This window comes from Salvelinus namaycush, chromosome 2 (genome assembly GCF_016432855.1).
Source record: "Salvelinus namaycush isolate Seneca chromosome 2, SaNama_1.0, whole genome shotgun sequence".
NCBI lineage: Eukaryota > Metazoa > Chordata > Actinopteri > Salmoniformes > Salmonidae > Salvelinus > Salvelinus namaycush.
In genome coordinates, this window is record NC_052308.1 from 78,349,074 (window position 1) to 78,372,311 (window position 23,238).

General features: G+C 42.1%; 2 protein-coding genes across 3 annotated transcripts in view; both read left to right on the forward strand.

The window, feature by feature from the left end:
- The window catches only part of LOC120018405 (zinc finger protein 345-like), a 28,900-nt gene extending 17,065 nt beyond the window's left edge, over positions 1-11,835 (forward strand). The window contains exons 4-5 of one of the 2 annotated variants that reach the window (XR_005472217.1): positions 560-1,162; positions 11,502-11,835. Coding sequence is in view for 1 of the 2 variants with exons in the window: in XM_038961589.1 (XP_038817517.1) it covers positions 560-1,023 (464 nt within the window). In the remaining variant the exon portion in view is untranslated. Of the gene's footprint in view, positions 1-559; positions 1,567-11,501 lie in introns of those variants that run through there. The other variant, XM_038961589.1, reaches the window with a different exon arrangement.
- Positions 2,794-9,086, forward strand: LOC120018600 (gastrula zinc finger protein XlCGF26.1-like). The gene is made up of 3 exons (XM_038961810.1): positions 2,794-2,887; positions 6,183-6,399; positions 6,819-9,086. Exons 2-3 carry the CDS (start codon positions 6,201-6,203, stop codon positions 8,237-8,239), a joined length of 1,620 nt encoding a protein of 539 aa, XP_038817738.1. The 5' UTR covers positions 2,794-2,887; positions 6,183-6,200; the 3' UTR covers positions 8,240-9,086.
- Positions 11,836-23,238: the final 11,403 nt, after the last annotated feature.

Sequence of the window (23,238 nt, forward strand, 5' to 3'; positions counted from 1 at the left end):
CAGAGCAGTATGGCCTCTACAATGGGTCCATGCTGTGTTGTCATGTGTTGCAGCATTGCTGTGTTGTCATGTGTTGCTGCATTGCTGTGTTGTCATGTGTTGCAGACATGCTGTGTTGTCATGTGTTGCCGCCATGCTGTGTTGTCTTGTGTTGCTGCCATGCTGTGTTGTCTTGTGTTGCTGCCATGCTGTGTTGTCGTGTGTTGCTGCCATGCTGTGTTGTCATGTGTTGCTGCCATGCTGTGTTGTCATGTGTTGCTGCCATGCTGTGTTGTCATGTGTTGCTGCCATGCTGTGTTGTCATGTGTTGCTGCCATGCTGTGTTGTTGTCTTAGATCTCTCTTTGAGTAGTGTTGTTTCTCTATCTAAATAAGAATTCGTTCTAAACTGACTTGCCTCGTTAAATAAATACAGATGGAAATACAGGTATGATTTATATCTACATGCATTCTACAATTGCTTAAGTCATTGTCATATCATTGTAATTATGCCGTGATGTCATTTTATATTTCATAGTCATATTTCCTATGTTCCTCTTTTTTTATTCTGTCATTCACAGACGTGGGGCCAAAGTGCACCGCAGTCTGTAGAGAATCTCCACGAGATGCTACAAGACCACGAGATGCTACAAGACCACGAGATGCTACAAGACCACGAGCTGCTACAAGACCACGAGCTGCTACAAGACCACGAGCTGCTACAAGACCACGAGCTGCTACAAGACCACGAGATGCTTCAAGACCACGAGCTGCTACAAGACCACGAGCTGCTACAAGACCACGAGCTGCTACAAGACCACGAGCTGCTACAAGACCACGAGCTGCTACAAGACCACGAGATGCTACAAGACCACGAGCTGGTTCAGTTGCTGCAGATTCAGCTGAACATCATGGCAGACAAGTGCAAAGTCATCCTGCAGCTTCTCCACATCTTCCAGAGCAGACACCCCGTGACGACAAAGATCTTTCACTATTGAGAGGACTTGCAGATGAATATTGCAGCCAACAAAGAACTACAATATGAGGCTTATTTACACTACTTTAACCCAGTTGACGACTTGCCCTTTGCTGTGAAAACAAAAAATATTGAGCACTGTTGAAGAGGCATACAGCAATGCAGAGTGGGAAAACGTACAAAGTACATGTGAGATGGCTTCAGTAAGGTACCACGAGATGAACTGGATGCCTTCTTGACCAATGTAGGACCAGCAGCACTGAGAGCCACAGTGAGATGGGGTGGTGGATTTGGATATCTTCTGGGATGGTCTTCAAGAGAGACTTCCTGTGCTGAGCACCCTGACCAAACGCTACAAAGATGCAGTCTCAAATTCAGCTGATGCTGAGCGAAGCAACAGTGTCTACAAACTTGTGTTGCCCAGCCGTAGGAGATCAACCTCTAACAACAACCTACGAGCCTTGGTCTTCATGTACCACAACCAACGACTCCGCAGTGGAGCAATTGATATGGAGGAGGATCAATCAATCAATCAATCAAATGTATTTAAAGAGCCCTTCTTACATCAGCTGATACCACAAAGTGCTGTACAGAATCCCAGCCTAAAACACAAAACAGCAAGCAATGCAGGTGTAGCACGGTGGCTAGGAAAAACTCCCTAGAAAGGCCAGAACCTAGGAAGAAACCTAGAGAGGAACCAGGCTATGAGGGGTGGCCAGTCCTCTTCTGGCTGTGCCGGGTGGAGATTGTAACAGAACATGGCCAAGATGTTCAAATGTTCACAGATGACCAGCAGGGTCAAATAATAATATGATTACATTGAGATATAGGCCTAGATTAGCCTGGCCCTTGGTCACCCCCCCACCTCATTATGTTCAGAAAATGAGCTGTGTTTGTTTTCAAAAAAGCACTTTGTCTCTAACTGTTTTCATGGAAGATGAACTTGAGATATATGTCTTAATTGCAGATTGGACCCCAGGTGTTTCTTTTGTCCTAGTTTAATCTTTTTTAGTACCTACAGATTATGGGGGCATTTTGTTATGTTGGAACTCTGAGCTTCCGCCCCATTTTTTGTTCAGAAAAAAAGCTGTTTGTTCAGGAAAACTTGAGCACTTTAAATGTTTCTAATTGTTTTTGTATTATGTATTCTGCTTAAAATCGTACTAAAACTGAGCACATATGACTTTTTATTGCTTTATATGAAATTAACGTGAGAAAAAAATATCATAATGTATCAAAAAGAATGTCGCAAAATCCTGTATTATGTTGGTAGATTGTCTTTATTGATGTCAGTATAGTCACTTTAAATACATTAAATAATGCTACTTTAATGTTAACATATCTTACATTACTCATCTCATATATGTATATACTGTATTTTATACAATCTATTGCATCTATGCCTCTCGGTCATCGTTCATCCACATATTTATATGTACATATTCTTATTCCATCCCTTTATATTTGTGTGTATTGGGTAGTTGTTGTGGAAGTGTTCGATTACTTGTTAGATATTACTGCACTGTTGGAACTAGAAGCCAAGCCTTTCGCTACACTCGCATTAACATCTGCTAACCATGTGTGACCCATACAATGGATTTGATAGTAACATGATAATAAAGGATAACAGATGCTATACACTGTTGTAATAATATAACATCACACTGCTGATAGAAATATAATGTAATGATAGCTGTCTTGTTTTGGTTGAAATATCTATTTTCGTTTGTTTTGCCTGACTTCTTTCCGTCAAAGGCCGGTAAAACATGCACAATGACTACGCTGATACGACGCTCACGAACATTTCCTGCGGCATCTCATAAACAAAACTCACTCGGAAAGTGGATACGTTTTTCCCTCTTGCGCTACGAGACCTCACCATTTCCTAAAGTTATTTTCAGCCAAACAATTAGCTACAGGAAATCAGTTCCAGGTAACCTATTGTTAATTATTATTATTTGTTTTAATGATGCTTGTAGCACGGTCTGTAAACCAACGCATTCAATGATGAAACGGAAGTTATTGCCGCGGCCTGTCTTTGTTGTTATCCCAGCTAGTTAGCCGTTAGCTAGCTAGCAACACATCTCCCGTCCAACCCGTTTGTGTAGCTAGCTAGCTAACATGCTAACTTTATTTCAGGGTCACGGTTGAAGTGTAACTTTTATTTCATAGTTAGGCAGCTGTCGTGTCATCGTGCGTAAAATGACTGTTGCGAGGAATTAGCTAACCGGCTGCTCCTTGTTTAGCCACAGGCCTTTTGGTAGGCCGTCATTGTAGATAAGAATGTGTTGTTAACTGATTTGCCTAGTTAAATAACTAAAACAGATGTTTGGTTTAGCTATTTAGGTAATCAGCTAGCAAAATTAGCAGGACTAACCGTTGCTAAACTAACGTTAACATGTGTTGTGCCGAAAATCACCCCCCTGCCAGAATTCAGCCCCCCCTAATGCGTGAACGCGCACGCACGCAATTCTACATTTTCTTGCCTGCCGAAAAGAAAATAGCCTTGCCGAACCCCCCCTTATAATTTCCTTAATTTTGTGTCGAGTCAAATACTTCCTGTGGCACACACTACTGGTCAACATGAGCTACCAAAATACTTTATATAGAACAAACTTCGCGTCAGGATATGCAACCGAAATGAATAATTAATGTATGTGTGTTATATTAAACGTAGAGGGAGTAAACGTGATCAGAAATCTCAACAAGGAAGCAAATCGCAGCAATGAAGAATTGAGTGCGTCCGCGTTCACGCGAAGGGGGGGATTCTGGCAGGGGGGGCATTTTCGGCACAACACCAGCTACCAGTTTATGCAAACGTCGAATCCCAATGCTTCGAACACACCTACAGTGATTTTGCGCAAAATGGTGCGCAGCAACAGTTCAACCTTCAGCTACCATTTCTGCCAAGCCGTCCAGGAATACACTTTTATGTATATCAATTCAACGAATGCGCTGCCTATGCAAAGCAATGCTGTAAAGCAAGCACATTGTCCCGTTGGAAATGAATGAATGTACTTCTGGTGTACCAAAATACAATGATACTGTCGGTGTGATCAAGGTGTAACACTTTTTCAAGCAAATTAAGGAATATTGACATAACTTGTAGCGACATAAGAAACAAAATTCCATCAAAATAATAAAATGCAGTTGTGAAACAGGCAAGAATAAGTAAGTACTTCCGGGTCAAGAATGTTTTGGAATCCTTCAGAATAAGAGTCCCGTCATGGATATATGGATATACTGACAAGATGCATGTCTCTCCGCCCTAATAATGGGAGTAGTTGTCCACGCACGGTTGGCTGTCTAGCTCCCGCCTATCCTTTCTTTGAATTAGTTGATACATCTCATTATTGTAATCATTTTTTGAATATTTGATGAGGGTTGTTGACGCCAACCGCCTGTATTCAACGGAGCGAGATGGATCAAATCAAATGTTATTGGTCACATGCACATGGTTAGCAAATGTTAATGCAAGTGTAGCGAAATGCTTGTGCTTGCAGTTCCGACAATGCAGTAATATCTAACAAGTAATCTAACAATTCCATAACAACTACCCAATACACACAAATCTAAAATCTAAGTAAAGAAATGGAATAAGAATATATGCTTATAAAGATATGGTAAAGTCTGTATGTAGGTAGCAGCCTCTCTGTGTTAGTGATGTTTAATAGACTGATGGCCTTGAGATAGAAGCTATTTTTTAGTCTCTCGGTCCCAACTTTGATGCACCTGTACTGACCTCGCCTTCTGGATGGTAGCGGGGTGAACAGGCAGTGGCTTGGGTGGTTGTTGTCCTTGATTATCTTTTTGGCCTTCCTGTGACATCGGGTGCGGGAGGTGTCCTGGAGGGCTGGTAGTTTGCCCCCACGATGATGCGTTGTGCAGACCACACCACCCTCTGGAGAGCCCTAGCGTCATGCCGTGAACATGCATGGCCATCTCGAGACAATGTTTTTTCTAAAAGTTGTGTGTCACGCATGTCACGTGTCCTACTTATATCAGTACATTCGTAACCACTTAAGGATGACACAACTTCTTTTCGATCAAGTAAACCTTGTGTAGAAAATAAGCCATGACTTTTTTTGTTGACCAAAATCGACACTCTCATTGACCTCCATACAAAACTCTCTGCTTGGTGGGCAAAACAACGAGAAAACGCCACATGCTGGAGGGAGACAGATTTGCAGCCAAGTTGGGCCTCTCTCTTCCTCTTCCTCTCTGTGTATACTTTGTAAATAAAAGTATTTCTATAAGATATTATGTGATTTGTTTGTTTATTTGTTTATTTTTTCCAGACTAAATGGTCAACAATGTGTTCTGTGTGTAGTCCTATTAATTATTGTCCACAATTATCAATATATTTTATACTAGTTATCATACAAAGAATAATTAAAATATTTATATAAAATATTATTTATTTGTACATTTTTTTAAGTCTAAATGGTCAACAATGTGTGTACTCCTATCATTTATTGCACCTTACACAATTATGTACGTTGTGCTGCAGTGTCCATTCTACCCAGGAACACTTCTAGTTTCCAAGTCCAATGAGTTTACACCCACAGGAGCGTCTCTTTTTTCGTAATTGAATCGCAATTGGATATCTTGAAATTGGGGATTAAAAGGAGGTAAAATACACACACAAAAAAACTATTCTAAACTACTTTTAACAATTTCCACTGAAAATTATACAAAAACAGTGCAGATTGACAGTTTTTGCTGTTTGGTGCTGTCGTTGTTACCAAACTTTGTAGAATTTTCTGTTAGAAATTGTTCAAATTAGTCCTTGTGCTCCATGGAGTTGTATGGTTTGACTTTGTATTCATTGGTTTTTCATACATTTTAAAGTGACAACTCTGTGTCTACATCACTCTGTTACCTTGGAATTGCCCCTAATTCTAACACAAGAAAATGCTTGTCTTGCCTAATAGCCTATAGGCGAATGTTTGAATAGGCTCCTGAGGATGGGGTGGTAATTTCAATCACTGAGTGTATCATATATTAGTAATGAATTTGAACTGAATGTTTGTACTCAACAGCCAGTGTTTTTCTTCACTTATGGCCTCATCTGACTGGCTGTTGGCGTCAATCCTATATTTATTTTATGGAAAAAGGTTTCCTGCTGGACGGGATTTGCGGTTAGCTAGCTTAGATACATTTTTGTTGTCTTTTCCAGAGCTAAGGTTTGTGAAAATCACCCTGAGCTCTTTGGGTCTCTTTTTTAGATCCACCTCTAGCCTACCATGTTTGAACCGGGTTCTGGTTGTGGTGTTCCAGCCCAGAGAAGCTCACAGCGGGCTCCAGAGATGCTGTCAGTGACGCTGGGGGACTGCAGTCAAACATTGAAACTCAATGTGATTGTCAAGGAGGAGGGCGAGGAGAGAGAAATCAATGAGGGGGAGGAGGAAGAGAGAGAGGTGGACAGGGACTCTGTTGACTCAGGTAAATTCAGGCTAAAATCCTCTTTGGTTCAGAGAGTTGAACAGCCCAAAATAGCCATTGATTTTCTGGTTCATTAAGAAATGTAAACATATGTTTATGGTTGTTGAATAAAATGTTAATTCAGAATATTTAGGCAAGTTAGCTGGCAAACTCATTGATTCTGCTTTGTAGTATAACCCTCAGCAGTCTGATGGCTTGTAAGAGGGAAGGCGAGTGCCCCCAAAAAATGGCTACCGACCATTGCGCAATGCATTGTAATTTGACAATGGCGGCATTATCTATGTGCAATGCAACAAGCCCCTTGCAAAAGTATTTCTTTCAATACAGTGTTAATCCTAATTAATGTGGAATCCTGCATTAAGCTAAAATACTTTGTTCCTCTGTCTGTTTTTACCCTATATCTGTTCATATTCTTACAGCAGAGAGCCCCATCCCAGAATCAGTCAACGAACCCAGTTCCACAGCATCAATACTACCTGGTTGTGGGAGTTACCCCTGTCCTCAATGTGGGAAGTGTTTCAGTCGAGCAGGAGGCCTGAAGACTCATCAGAGGTCCCACAGTGGAGAGAAGCCTGCCAGTACTTTCAATGTGATTGTCAAAGAGGAGGAGGATGAAAAGGATATCGATGAGAAGGTAAAGAGAGAAGTTAAGGAAGAGCAGGAAACTAGTGGTGTAGTTGACCCAGATACATCAAGACTATCTGCTCGTGGTCGATTCCCCTGCCATCAGTGTGGGAAGAGTTTCCGTTCCTCAGGTAATCTAAAGAATCATCAAAGAGTACACACTCGAGAGAAACCATTTCACTGTGCCACATGTGGGAAGAGTTTCCGTGAAAAATTCAACCTCACGGGACATGAGAAGGTACATAGTGGGGAGAAGCCTTACCACTGCACCCAGTGTGGGAAAAGCTTCAATCGTTCTGGAAGTCTTAAGGAACATCAAAGAGTACATACAGGGGAAAAGCCTTATCACTGCTCTCTTTGTCAGAAGAGTTTTAGTCAACCAGGAAATCTTAAGAAACATCAGAGAATACATACAGGGGAGAAGCCTTACCGGTGCTTTCTGTGCGGAAATAGTTTTGGTTTTGCTGGAAACCTAAAGAATCATCAGAGAGCACACTGTGGAGAGAAGCCTTACCACTGCTCTCAGTGTGGGGAGGGATTCCTTCAACTAAAAAGTCTTAAAAGCCATCAGAAAATACATATTGGAGAGACGCCTGCCTGTACTTTCAATGTGATTGTCAAAGAGGAGAAGGATGAGAAGAAAATTGATGAGGAGGAAATGAGAGAAGTTGAAGAGGAGGACAATAGTGGTGTAGTTGACCCAGATACATCAAGACTGCCTGATCGTTACATCTGTCCTCAATGTGGAAAGAGTTTCAGTACCTCAAGTAATCTTAAGAATCATCAAAGAGTACACACTGGAGAGAAACCTTTCCTCTGCTCCCAATGTGGGAGGAGTTTCAGTGAGAAAGTAAACCTTAAGAGACACGAAAGAGTACATAGTGGAGAGAAGCCTTACCGCTGCACCACATGTAGGAAGAGCTTCAATCATTCAGGAAGCCTTACAAATCACCAGAGAATTCATACAGGGGAGAAACCTTATCACTGCTCACTGTGCGGAAATAATTTTCGCTTTGCTGGAGACCTAAAGAATCATCAGAGATCACACAGTGGAGAGAAGCCTTACCACTGCTCTCAGTGTGGAGAGGGATTCACTCAGCTAAGAAGTCTAAAAAGTCATGAGAGAATATCCATTGGAGGGAAGCCTGCCTGTGCTTTCAATGTGATTGTCCAAGAAGAGAAAGAAGTTGAGGGAGAGGAGAGTGATGTGAAATAAAGGTGAAGTGAGGATCATAAGCTAACCCTTTAGGTATTGAAATTCACACCTAACCTTGCAATGGTGTCTTTTGTGACAACATGGTCATGGGCAGCACCATTTAGGGCTATCTTCATCTTATTTTACTTCTATGAGTGTATTGGAAGTTCACAAATAGGCCTGTATGCTGGGGCTGAGTCTATATAGGCCTGTATACTGGGGCTGAGACTATATAGGCCTGTATACTGGGGCTGAGTCTATATATGCCTGTATACTGGGGCTGAGTCTATATAGGCCTGTATACTGGGCTGAGTCTATATAGGCCTGTATACTGGGCTGAGTCTGTATATAGTATATACTGGGGCAGAGTCTATATATAGTATATACTGGGGAAGAGTCTGTATATAGTATATACTGGGTCTGAGTGTCCCAAAATGAGTGTCCCAAATGGCGCCATATTCCCTCTGTTGTGCACTACATTTGACCATGGGCCCTATTTTTAGTGCACTGCATTTGACCATGTGCCCTATTCTGTAGTGCACTACATTTGACAATGGGCCCTATGGGCTATTCTATTGAATACAAAATAAGTCCATAGACTCCAGTAGAATTCAGTTGTGGATATTTTTTATACATGATTAAACTCAGTAGAAGGGCTGGTTTCTATTGACATCAAGTCTATTGTTATGTCATGATCTGGATGGAACCGGTGTTATTTAGAATATTGTTCTGTTCCGGAACAGTATAGATCCCTTTTGTTGTCAGTTCTGGTTCTGTTCCTTGAAATTCCGGTTTTCTTTTCTGTTCCCTGAACTGGTTCCAACCCCTTGTTTAGAATATTGTAAAGTATCCATTAAATAAATAATAAATTCTAACAAACTGTAATCTTCTTCTTCATTGAAGGTGGATGCTGTTGGTAGATTGTCTTTATTCATGAAAAGTCAGTATTGTATCATGGTGATGATAAATCACAAGAATAAAAGATGCCGTACATTAATTGTTGGAATAATATAACATCATACTGCAGGCCTGTGTGGGATTATCTACTTTACGCACAGTCTCTTCTCTACTCGTTCATCTGCCCAGAGAAGAGGCTACACCGGAGAATGTTTGTGAAGAATAAAGAGTGGTGCTCGTTTAATAAAGTTAGACCAAAACTGAATCAATGTAGGCTGAGTTTACACAGGCAGCCAAGATCTGATGGGAAAAAATGTCATGTGATTGGTAAAAAGACCAATGAATGGAGAAAAATAAACTCATTTGGGCTGCCTGTGTAAATGCAGCCATAATGACAGTATTTTACATTTGTTCTCACCCTCCTTTCACATTTCTCAACGTGAATTAAAACATATCTAATTCTTCAAGTCTTAGATCTTGAGTTATGTACAGTGTTATTTTGAAGTAGCCTACGGCGTTGTGAATGATGTACAGTGAATGAATTTTAGAGCATATGGTGTTAAAGAACTAGCCTGTCTTTTGTTTCAATAAAAGCACGTGGCCTATTGCCCATAGTGGCTCGCGTTGTTGAGTTTTGATGACATGGCATGAGAGAAAAATGCGATCATTCACAAAATCATCCAACTCAATCTCATTTTCCAACAGAAATAACAGCTAAAAGACCATACTAAACACTTTACAAATGTTTTACACAAAAGTGGTTGTGAAATTGTTTTTCACTCCATGCAACGTTGTGCTGGAACACAAGAGAACATCGACAATCAACAGTCAATTAGGGTGGTCGGCACTCTACTCTCCCCAGTCTGTCTATGGAGAGCGCTGCTCAAAGCGCTGAGTGCAATTTGTCAGCTTTGCCGTATTTAACTTAATACGTATGACGAAAGCACAGTCTTTCTGCATTTAAAAAGAAATGGTAATACCGTTTTAAAAGTGCATATCATCCACAATACTCTATTTTTACGTTTTCTGTTCTTCATCTCCCTTTCAGAAAAAAATCACAATCAAGTATTTTGAAGACAACAAAAATCGATGCTCAAATTGAAAGCGATTGATCAGCTTTGAATCTATTTGTTTTGTGTGAGAGAGAATGTGAGTGGGAATGGGAGGTGCATCTTGTGTTGATAGCAAGCCCCAAAGCTGATGGAGAGGAGAGGTGTGTGTGAGTGGAATGTGTGAGTGGATAAGTGGCTCACATCATGAATCTGATAGGGAGTGCTTTCCACAAACCTTTTAATCAGCTGAACACATTCATGCTAAGTTTTTTCGCAGATGTTTTACCAGACAGGGGCACGCAAAAGAAGATACCTTACCTTCCTCGCCAATAAACTGGCAGGGCGGAAGAGAGCGACTATGGCTCCCAATCCATGTGCAACACGCTGGAACTCATGGTTCTCAGCAGTGCAGTACCACTCAGAGCAGTATGGCCTCTACAATGGGTCTATGCTGTGTTGTCATGTGTTGCAGCCATGCTGTGTTGCTGCCATGCTGTGTTGTCATGTGTTGCTGCCATGCTGTGTTGTCATGTGTTGCTGCCATGCTGTGTTGTCATGTGTTGCTGCATTGCTGTGTTGTCATGTGTTGCTGCATTGCTGTGTTGTCATGTGTTGCTGCCATGCTGTGTTGTCATGTGTTGCTGCCATGCTGTGTTGTCATGTGATGTTGTGCTGTGTTGTTGTCTTAGATCTGTCTTTGTGTAGTGTTGTCTCTATTGTCATGATGTGTGTTTTGTCCTATATTTTAATTTAATTTATTTTAATTTTTAATCACAGCTCCCGTCCCCGCAGGAGGCCTTTTGCCTTTTGGTAGGCCGTCATTGTGAATAAGAATTTGTTCTAAACTGACTTGCCTCGTTAAATAAAGGTTAAATAAATAGAGATGGAAATACAGGTATGATTTAAATCTACATGCATTCTACAATTGCTTAAGTCATTGTCATATCATTGTAATTATGCCGTGATGTCATTTCATATTTCCTATGTTCCTCTTTTTTTATTCCATGTCATTCACAGACGTGTGGCCAAAGTGCACCGCAGTCTGTAGAGAAACTCCACGAGATGCTACAAGACCACAAGATGCTACAAGACCACGAGATGCTACAAGACCACGAGATGCTACAAGACCACAAGCTGCTACAAGACCACGAGCTGGTTCAGTTGCCGCAGATTCAGCTGAACATCATGGCAGACAAGTGCAAAGTCATCCTGCAGCTTCTCCACATCTTCCAGAGCAGACACCCCGTGACGACAAAGATCTTTAACTATTGAGAGGACTTGCAGATGAATATTGTAGCAACAAATAACTACAGAATGATGCTTATTTCAGTAAGGTACCACGAGATGAACTGGATGCCTTCTTGACCAATGTAGGACCAGCAGCACTGAGAGCCACAGTGAGATGGGGTGGTGGATTTGGATATCTTCTGGAATGGTCTTCAAGAGAGACTTCCTGTGCTGAGCACCCTGACCAAACGCTACAAAGATGCAGTCTCAAATTCAGCTGATGCTGAGCGAAGCAACAGTGTCTACAAACTTGTGTTGCCCAGCCGTAGGCGATCAACCTCTAACAACAACCTACGAGCCTTGGTCTTCATGTACCACAACCAACGACTCCGCAGTGGAGCAATTGATATGGAGGAGGATCAATCAATCAATCAAATGTATTTAAAGAGCCCTTCTTACATCAGCTGATACCACAAAGTGCTGTACAGAATCTCAGCCTAAAACACCAAACAGCAAGCAATTCAGGTGTAGCATGGTGGCTAGGAAAAACTCCCTAGAAAGGCCAGAACCTAGGAAGAAACCTAGAGAGGAACCAGGCTATGAGGGGTGGCTAGTCCTCTTCTGGCTGTGCCGGGTGGAGATTGTAACAGAACATGGCCAAGATGTTCAAATGTTCACAGATGACCAGCAGGGTCAAATAATAATATGATTACATTGAGATATAGGCCTAGATGAGCCTGGCCCTTGGTCCCCCCCCCCACCTCATTATGTTCAGAAAATGAGCTGTGTTTGTTTTCAAAAAAGCACTTTGTCTCTAACTGTTTTCATGGAAGATGAACTTGAGATATATGTCTTAATATATGTCTTAATTGCAGATTGGACCCCAGGTGTTTCTTTTGTCCTAGTTTAATCTTTTTTAGTACTTACAGATTATGGGGGAATGCATTTTTTTATGTTGGAACTCTGAGCTTCCATCCCATTTTTTGTTCAGAAAAAGAGCTGTTTGTTCAGGAAAACTTGAGCACTTTAAATGTTTCTAATTGTTTTTGTATTATGTATTCTGCTTAAAATCTTCATAAAACTGATCACATATGACTTTTTATTGCTTTATATGAAATTAACGTGAGAAAAAAAAACATTGCAAAATGTTTCTCAGAATTTCTGAAAAGCTTCCACAAAACCAAACATTTTCGGAAGTAGAAATCAGAAAAGAATGTCGCGAAATCCTGTATTATGTTGGTAGATTGTCTTTATTAATGTCAGTATAGTCACTTTAAATACATTACATAATGCTACTTTAATGTTTACATATCTTACATTACTCATCTCATATATGTATATACTGTATTTTATACAATCTATTGCATCTATGCCTCTCGGTCATCGCTCATCCATATATTTACATGTACATATTCTTATTCCATCCCTTTAGATTTGTGTGTATTGGGTAGTTGTTGTGGAAGTGTTAGATTACTTGTTAGATATTACTGCACTGTCGGAACTAGAAGCCAAGCCTTTCGCTACACGCATTAACATCTGCTAACCATGTGTGACCCATACAATGGATTTGATAGTAACATGATGATAATAAAGGATAATAGATGCTGTACACTGTTGTAATAATATAACATCACACTGCTGATAGAAATATAATATAATGATAGCTGTCTTGTTTTGGTTGAGAAATCTATTTTCGTTTGTTTTGCCTGACTTCTTTTCGTCAAAGGCCGGTAAAACATGCACAATGACTACGCTGATACGACGCTCACGAACATTTCCTGCGGTATCTCATTATCCAGACAAAACTCACTCGGAAAGTGGATACGTTTTTCCCGCTTGCGCAACGAGACCTCACCATTTCCTAAAGTTCTTTTCAGCCAAACAATTAGCTACAGGAAATCAGTTCCAGGTAACCTATTGTTAATTATTATTATTTGTTTTAATGATGCTTGTAGCACGGTCTGTAAACCAACGCATTCAATGATGAAACGGAAGTTATTGCCGCGGCCTGGCTTTGTTGTTATCCTAGCTAGCCAGCCGTTAGCTAGCTAGCAACACATCTCCCGTCCAACCCGTTTGTGTAGCTAGCTAACTAACATGCTAACTTTATTTCAGGGTCACGGTTGAAGTGTAACTTTTATTTCATAGTTAGCCAGCTGTCGTGTCATCGTGCGTAAAATGACTGTTGCGAGGAATTAGCTAACCGGCTGCTCCTTGTTTAGCCACAGGCCTTTTGGTAGGCCGTCATTGCAAATAAGAATTTGTTCTTAACTGATTTGCCTAGTTAAATAACTAAAACAGATGTTTGGTTTAGCTATTTGGGTAACCAGCTAGCAAAATTAGCAGGACTACCCGTTGCTAAACTAACGTTAACAGGTGTTGTGCCGAAAATCACCCCCCTGCCAGAATTCAGCCCCCCTAATGCGTGAACGCGCACGCACGCAATTCTAAATTTTCTTGCCTGCCGAAAAGAAAATAGCCTTGCTGAACCCCCCCTTATAATTTCCTTAATTTTGTGTCTAGAGTCAAATACTTCCTGTGGCACACACTACTGGTCAACATGAGCTACCAAAATACTTTATATAGAACAAACTTCGCGTCAGGATATGCAACCGAAATGAATAATTAATGTATGTGTGTTATATTAAACGTAGAGGGAGTAAACGTGATCAGAAATCTCAACAAGGAAGCAAGTCGCAGCAATGAAGAATTGAGTGCGTGCGCGTTCTGGCAGGGGGGACATTTCCGGCACAACACCAGCTACCAGTTTATGCAAACGTCGAATCCCAATGCTTCGAACACACCTACAGTGATTTTGCGCAAAATGGTGCGCAGCAACAGTTCAGCCTTCAGCTACCATTTCTGCCAAGCCGTCCAGGAATACACTGTTATGTATACGTTCGATCGATTCAAAGAATGCACTGCCTATGCAAAGCAATGCTGTAAAGCAAGCGCAGGTGTCCCATTGGAAATGAATGAATGTACTTCTGGTTGTACCAAAATACAATGATACTGTCGGTGTGATCAAGACATAACACTTTTCAAGCAAATTAAGAAGGAATATCGACATAACTTGTAGAGACATAAGAAGCAAAATTCCATAAAAATAATGAAATACAGTTGTGAAACAGGCAAGAATAAGGAAGTGCTTCCGGGTCAAGGATGTTTTGGAATCCTTCAGAATAAGAGTCCCGTCATGGAAATATGGATATACTGACAAGATGCATGTCTCTCCGCCCTAATAATGGGAGTAGTTGTCCACGCACGGTTGGCTGTCTAGCTCCCGCCTATCCTTTCTTTGAATTGGTCGATACATCTCATTATTGTAATCCTTTTTTGAATATTTGATGAGGGTTGTTGACGCCAACCGCCTGTATTCAATGGAGCGAGATGGATCAAATCAAATGTTATTGGTCACATGCACATGGTTAGCAAATGTTAATGCAAGTGTAGCGAAATGCTTGTGCTTGCAGTTCCGACAGTGCAGTAATATCTAACAAGTAATCTAACAATTCATCCATAACAACTACCCAATACACACACATCTAAAATCTAAGTAAAGGAATGGAATAAGAATACATATGTTCAAATTAGTCCTTGTGCTCCATGGAGTTGTATGGTTTGTTTAACTTTATTCATTGGTTTTTCATACATTTTAAAGTGACAACTCTGTGTCTACATCACTCTGTTACCTTGCAATTGCCCCTAATTCTATCACAAGAAAATGCTTGTGTTTCTTATAGCCTATAGGCGAATGTTTGAATAGGCTCCTGAGGATGGGGTGGTAATTTCAATCACTGAGTGTATCATATATTAGTAATGAATTTGAACTGAATGTTTGTACTCAACAGCCAGTGTTTTTCTTCACTTATGGCCTTATCTGACTGACTGTTGGCGTCAATCCTATATTTATTTTAGGGAAAAAGGTTTCCTGCTTGACGGGATGTGTGGTTAGCTAGCTTAGATACATTTTTGCTGTCTTTTCTGGAGCTATACCACGACATAGGTTTGTGAAAATCACCTTGAACTCTTTGGGTCTCCTCTTTTAGATCTATCCAGCCTACCATGTCTGAACCAGGTTCTGGTTGTGGTGTTCCAGCCCAGAGAAGCTCACAGCTGGGTCCAGAGTTGCTGTCAGTGAAGCTGGGGGACTGCAGTCAAACAGTGGAACTCAATGTGATTGTCAAAGAGGAGGAGGAGGAGAGAGAAATCAATGAGGGGGAGGAGGAAGAGCGAGAGGAGGACAGGGACTCTGTTGACTCAGGTAAATTCAGGCTAAAATCCTCTTTGGTTCAGAGAGTTGAACAACCCAAAATATCTATTGATTTTCTGGTTCATTAAGAAATGTAAACTTAGATATGTTTTGGGTTGTTAAGTCAATTAAATGATGCCAATTTCAAGTTAATCTTTTAAAAAATTTATATATTTCTGAATATTTAGGCAAGTTAGCTGGCTGACTCATTGATTCTGCTTTGTATTATACCCCTCAGGCTTCTGTATGTGTAAGAGGGAAGGCGAGTGTCCACTGACCATTTGGCAATGCATTGTAATTTCACAATGACATTATCTATGTGTGATGCTATGCAACAAGCCCCTTGCAAAGTATTTATCTCAATACTCTGTTAATCCAAATTAATGTTGAATCCTGCGTTGGTAAGCTTAAAGCCTTTGTTTCTTTGCCAGTTTCTGACCATATATATGTTCATATTCTTACAGGAGAGATCCCCAACCCAGACACCGTCAACAAGCCCAGTTCCACAGCATCAAGACTACCTGGGCATGGGAGTTACTCGTGTCCTCAATGTGAGAAGAGTTTCAGTTCCTCAACTATTCTAAAGAATCATCAAAGAGTACACACTGGAGAAAAACCTTTTCACTGCTCTGCATGTGGGAAGAGTTTCAGTGAGAAAGTAAACCTTAAGAGACACGAGAGAGTACATAGTGGAGAGAAGCCTTACCACTGCACCCAATGTGGGAAGAGCTTCAATCATTCTGGAAGCCTTAAGGAACATCAAAGAGTACATACAGGGGAGAAACCTTACCACTGCACTCTTTGTAGGAAGTATTTCAGTCAGCCAGGAAGCCTTAAGAAACATCAGAGAATTCATACAGGGGAGAAACCTTACCACTGCTCACAGTGTGGAAAGAATTTTCGTTTCGCAGGAGACCTAAAGAGTCATCAGAGATCACACAGTGGAGAGAAGCCGTACCACTGTTCTCAGTGTGGGGAGGGATTCACTCAGCTCAGGCGTCTTAAAAGTCATCAGAGGATACACATTGGAGGGAAGCCTGTCTGTGCTTTAAAGGTGATTGTCAAAGAGGAGGAGGTTGAGAGGGAAATCAAAGAGGAGGAAAAGCGAGAAGTTGAGGAGGACAATAGTGGTATAGTTGACCCAGATACATCAATATTACCTGGTTGTAGTCTTTACCCCTGCCATCAATGTGGAAAGAGTTTCCGTTCCTCAAGTAATCTACAGAATCATCAAAAAGTACACACGGGAGAAAAGCCTTACCACTGCTCTGAGTGTGGGGAGGGATTCACTCAGCTACTACGTCTTAAAAGCCATCAGAGAATACACAATGGAGGGAAGCCTGTCTGTGCTTTAAATGTGATTGTCAAAGAGGAGGGGAGTGAGAGGGAAATCAAAGAGGAGGAAAAGCGAGAAGTTGAGGAAGAGGAGGACAATAGTAGTGTAGTTGACCCAGATACATCAAGACTATCTGGTCGTGGTCGTTACCCATGCCATCAATGTGGGAAGAGTTTCCGTTCCTCAAGTAATCTAAAGAATCATCAAAGAGTACACACTGGAGAGAAGCCTTATCACTGCTCACAATGTGGGAGGGGTTTCAGTGAGAAGGTAAACCTTAAGAGACATGGCAAAGTACATAGTGGAAAGAAGCCTTACCACTGCACCCAATGTGAGAAGAGCTTTAATTATTCAGGAAGCCTTAAGGAACACCAGAGAATACATACAGGGGAGAAGCCTTACCACTGCTCTCTTTGCGATAAGAGTTTCAGTCAGCCAGGAAACCTTAAGAAACATCAGAGAATACATACAGGGGAAAAGCCTTACCACTGCTCTCTTTGCGGTAAGAGTTTCAGTCAGCCAGGAAACCTTAAGAAACATCAGAGAGTACATACAGGCGAGAAGCTTTACCACTGCTCTCATTGTGGGGGGGGTTTCACTCAGCTAAGAAGTCTTAAAAGTCATGAGAAAATACATATTGGAGGGGAGCCTGCCTGTGCTTTCAATGTGATTGTCAAGGAAGAGGAGGAGGAGGAGGAGGAGGAGGGAGAAAAGAAAGAAGTTGAGGGAGAGGAGAATGACGTGAAATAAAGGTGAAGTGAGGATACATAAGCGAACTCTGTAGGTATTGAAATTCACACCTATCCTTGCAATTGCATCTTCTGTGACAGCATGGTCATGGGCAGCACCATTTGAGTTTTAAATCAGTAAGGGCTTTCCTGCACAACTGTAAAATCCGACTGTAGCCTTGTCACAGCCAGGTCAGCAGTCGGGGTAATTCCGTAACGTAATAGTATCATCCGTATTTAGATGAGATCGAGACAAGATCATTAACAACTATAGTGGTTGCTGTAATAGTGCCATGCCCAGGCCTAAAGCCTGATTGGTTTACATTAACAATACATGTCTCATTGTAAACCAGGTTGCCTGTCCGGGCCTAAGCCTGTGTTCCTGGCCTTGACCCAAGCATCATTTATTTTATGAATTACTTCTGAACAGGATACCACCACCTAATGTACTGCAGTGTGAATAGACTGAACAAGATACCACCACCTAATGTGCTGCAGTGTGTACAGTCTGAACAGGATACCACCTCCTAATGTACTGCAGTGTGTACAGTCTGAACAGGATACCACCTAATGTGCTGCAGTGTGTACAGTCTGAACAGGATACCTCCTAATGTGCTGCAGTGTGTACAGTCTGAACAGGATACCACCACCTAATGTACTGCAGTGTGTACAGTCTGAACAAGATACCACCACCTAATGTGCTGCAGTGTGTACAGTCTGAACAGGATACCACCTAATGTGCTGCAGTGTGTACAGTCTGAACAGGATACCACCACCTAATGTGCTGCAGTGTGTACAGTCTGAACAGGATACCACCTAATGTGCTGCAGTGTGTACAGTCTGAACAGGATACCACCTAATGTGCTGCAGTGTGTACAGTCTGAACAGGATACCACCTAATGTGCTGCAGTGTGTACAGTCTGAACAAGATACCACCTCCTAATGTGCTGCAGTGTGTACAGTCTGAACAGGATACCTCCTAATGTACTGCAGTGTGTACAGTCTGAACAGGATACCACCTAATGTACTGCAGTGTGTACAGTCTGAACAGGATACCACCTAATGTGCTGCAGTGTGTACAGTCTGAACAGGATACCACCACCTAATGTGCTGCAGTGTGTACAGTCTGAACAGGATACCACCACCTAATGTACTGCAGTGTGTACAGTCTGAACAGGATACCTCCTAATGTACTGCAGTGTGTACAGTCTGAACAGGATACCACCACCTAATGTACTGCAGTGTGTACAGTCTGAACAGTATACCACCACCTAATGTGCTGCAGTGTGTATAGTCTGAACAGGATACCACCACCTAATGTGCTGCAGTGTGTACAGTCTGAACAGGATACCACCACCTAATGTACTGCAGTGTGTACAGTCTGAACAGGATACCACCACCTAATGTACTGCAGTGTGTACAGTCTGAACAGGATACCACCACCTAATGTACTGCAGTGTGTACAGTCTGAACAGGATACCACCTAATGTGCTGCAGTGTGTACAGTCTGAACAGGATACCACCTCCTAATGTGCTGCAGTGTGTACAGTCTGAACAGGATACCTCCTAATGTGCTGCAGTGTGTACAGTCTGAACAGGATACCACCTAATGTACTGCAGTGTGTACAGTCTGAACAAGATACCACCTCCTAATGTGCTGCAGTGTGTACAGTCTGAACAGGATACCACCTAATGTGCTGCAGTGTGTACAGTCTGAACAGGATACCACCGATACCACCTAATGTGCTGCAGTGTGTACAGTCTGAACAGGATACCACCACCTAATGTGCTGCAGTGTGTACAGTCTGAACAGGATACCACCACCTAATGTACTGCAGTGTGTACAGTCTGAACAGGATACCTCCTAATGTACTGCAGTGTGTACAGTCTGAACAGGATACCACCACCTAATGTACTGCAGTGTGTACAGTCTGAACAGTATACCACCACCTAATGTGCTGCAGTGTGTACAGTCTGAACAGGATACCACCACCTAATGTGCTGCAGTGTGTAGTACTGCAGTGTGTACAGTCTGAACAGGATACCACCACCTAATGTGCTGCAGTGTGTACAGTCTGAACAGGATACCACCACCTAATGTACTGCAGTGTGTACAGTCTGAACAGGATACCACCACCTAATGTACTGTAGTGTGTACAGTCTGAACAGGATACCACCACCTAATGTACTGTAGTGTTTACAGTCTGAACAGGATACCACCTAATGTGCTGCAGTGTGTACAGTCTGAACAGGATACCTCCTAATGTACTGCAGTGTGTACAGTCTGAACAGGATACCACCTAATATACTGCAGTGTGTACAGTCTGAACAGGATACCACCTAATGTGCTGCAGTGTGTACAGTCTGAACAGGATACCTCCTAATGCACTGCAGTGTGTACAGTCTGAACAGGATACCACCACCTAATGTGCTGCAGTGTGTACAGTCTGAACAGGATACCACCACCTAATGTACTGCAGTGTGTACAGTCTGAACAGGATACCACCTAATGTGCTGCAGTGTGTACAGTCTGAACAGGATACCACCACCTAATGTGCTGCATTGTGTATAGTCTGAACAGGATACCACCACCTAATGTGCTGCAGTGTGTACAGTCTGAACAGGATACCACCACCTAATGTGCTGCAGTGTGTACAGTCTGAACAGGATACCACCACCTAATGTGCTGCAGTGTGTATAGTCTGAACAGGATACCACCACCTAATGTGCTGCAGTGTGTATAGTCTGAACAGGATACCACCACCTAATGTGCTGCAGTGTGTACAGTCTGAACAGGATACCACCACCTAATGTGCTGCAGTGTGTACAGTCTGAACAGGATACCACCACCTAATGTGCTGCAGTGTGTACAGTCTGAACAGGATACCACCTAATGTGCTGCAGTGTGTACAGTCTGAACAGGATACCACCACCTAATGTGCTGCAGTGTGTACAGTCTGAACAGGATACCACCTAATGTGCTGCAGTGTGTACAGTCTGAACAGGATACCACCTAATGTGCTGCAGTGTGTACAGTCTGAACAGGATACCACCTAATGTGCTGCAGTGTGTACAGTCTGAACAGGATACCACCTAATGTACTGCAGTGTGTACTGCAGTGTGTACAGTCTGAACAGGATACCTCCTAATGTACTGCAGTGTGTACAGTCTGAACAGGATACCACCACCTAATGTACTGCAGTGTGTACAGTCTGAACAGGATACCACCACCTAATGTACTGCAGTGTGTACAGTCTGAACAGGATACCTCCTAATGTGCTGCAGTGTGTACAGTCTGAACAGGATACCACCACCTAATGTGCTGCAGTGTGTACAGTCTGAACAGGATACCTCCTAATGTGCTGCAGTGTGTACAGTCTGAACAGGATACCACCACCTAATGTGCTGCAGTGTGTACAGTCTGAACAGGATACCACCTAATGTGCTGCAGTGTGTACAGTCTGAACAGGATACCACCACCTAATGTGCTGCAGTGTGTACAGTCTGAACAGGATACCACCTAATGTGCTGCAGTGTGTACAGTCTGAACAGGATACCACCTAATGTACTGCAGTATGTACAGTCTGAACAGGATACCACCACCTAATGTGCTGCAGTGTGTACAGACTGAAGAGGTACAAAGCCAAGGTTGGTGATTTACTGCTACCTGCAGTTATGGAATGTTAGCTCAGGACTATAATTCATTGGTTGACTCCTCCTCCTGACCTCCTCCCGACCTGGATGGAATTATACGACCTGGATATAGTGCACTTCATTTGACCATGATTTTGTAATGAGATGTTTGACGAGCAGGTGTCCACATACACTACATCGGTTACCACGACATCGGTTACAAAAGTATCTTCCTTTATCTTTTTTTATAATTTTCACATATGTTGATTTTGGGGTGGTGCTGGAGATGATGAATATGTAGTAGAATGTTTTTTGAAATGTTCCTTTAAAGGTACTTATGCTCATGTACACGACTAACATTTAAATGTAAAACAGTTCACAGTAGCATAATCTATATTTGACTTGAGCTGAATACTGGGGCTGAGTCTATATATAGTATATACTAGGGCTGAGTCTATATGTAGTATATACAGTGGGGCAAAAAAGTATTTAGTCAGCCACCAATTGTGCAAGTTCTCCCACTTAAAAAGATGAGAGAGGCCTGTAATTTTCATCATAGGTACACTTCAACTATGACAGACAAAATGAGAAAAAAAATCCAGAAAATCACATTGTAGGATTTTTAATGAATTTATTTGCAAATTATGGTGGAAAATAAGTATTTGGTCACCTACAAACAAGCAAGATTTCTGGCTCTCACAGACCTGTAACTTCTTCTTTAAGAGGCTCCTCTGTCCTCCACTCGTTACCTGTATTAATGGCACCTGTTTGAACTTGTTATCAGTATAAAAGACACCTGTCCACAACCTCAAACAGTCACACTCCAAACTCCACTATGGCCAAGACCAAAGAGCTGTCAAAGGACACCAGAAACAAAATTGTAGACCTGCACCAGGCTGGGAAGACTGAATCTGGGTAAGCAGCTTGGTTTGAAGAAATCAACTGTGCGAGCAATTATTAGGAAATGGAAGACACTGATAATCTCCCTCGATCTGGGGCTCCACGCAAGATCTCACCCCGTGGGGTCAAAATGATCACAAGAACGGTGAGCAAAAATCCCAGAACCACACGGGGGGACCTAGTGAATGACCTGCAGAGAGCTGGGACCAAAGTAACAAAGCCTACCATCAGTAACACACTACGCCGCCAGGGACTCAAATCCTGCAGTGCCAGACGTGTCCCCCTGCTTAAGCCAGTACATGTCCAAGCCCGTCTGAAGTTTGCTAGAGAGCATTTGGATGATCCAGAAGAAGATTGGGAGAATGTCATATGGTCAGATGAAACCAAAATATAACTTTTTGGTAAAAACTCAACTCGTCGTGTTTGGAGGACAAAGAATGCTGAGTTGCATCCAAAGAACACCATACCTGTTCTTCTGCAAAGGGACCAGGACGACTGATCCGTGTAAAGGAAAGAATGAATGGGGCCATGTATCGTGAGATTTTGAGTGAAAACCTCCTTCCATCAGCAAGGGCATTGAAGATGAAACATGGCTGGGTCTTTCAGCATGACAATGATCCCAAACACACCGCCCGGACAACGAAGGAGTGGCTTCGTAAGAAGCATTTCAAGGTCCTGGAGTGGCCTAGCCAGTCTCCAGATCTCAACCCCATAGAAAATCTTTGGAGGGAGTTGAAAGTCCGTGTTTCCCAGCAACAGCCCCAAAACATCACTGCTCTAGAGGAGATCTGCATGGAGGAATGGGCCAAAATACCAGCAACAGTGTGTGAAAACCTTGTGAAGACTTACAGAAAACGTTTGACCTTTGTCATTGCCAACAAAGGGTATATAACAAAGTATTGAGATAAACTTTTTGTTATTGACCAAATACTTATTTTCCACCATTTCAGGCCTCTCTCATCTTTTTAAGTGGGAGAACTTGCACAATTGGTGGC

Coding starts and splice junctions, on each gene's coding strand:
- LOC120018600 (XM_038961810.1), top strand. CDS start 6,201: ATGTTTGAACCGGGTTCTGGTTGTGGTGTTCCAGCCCAGAGAAGCTCA. Junction 6,400..6,818: donor CAGGGACTCTGTTGACTCAG/GTAAATTCAGGC, acceptor ATATTCTTACAG/CAGAGAGCCCCATCCCAGAA.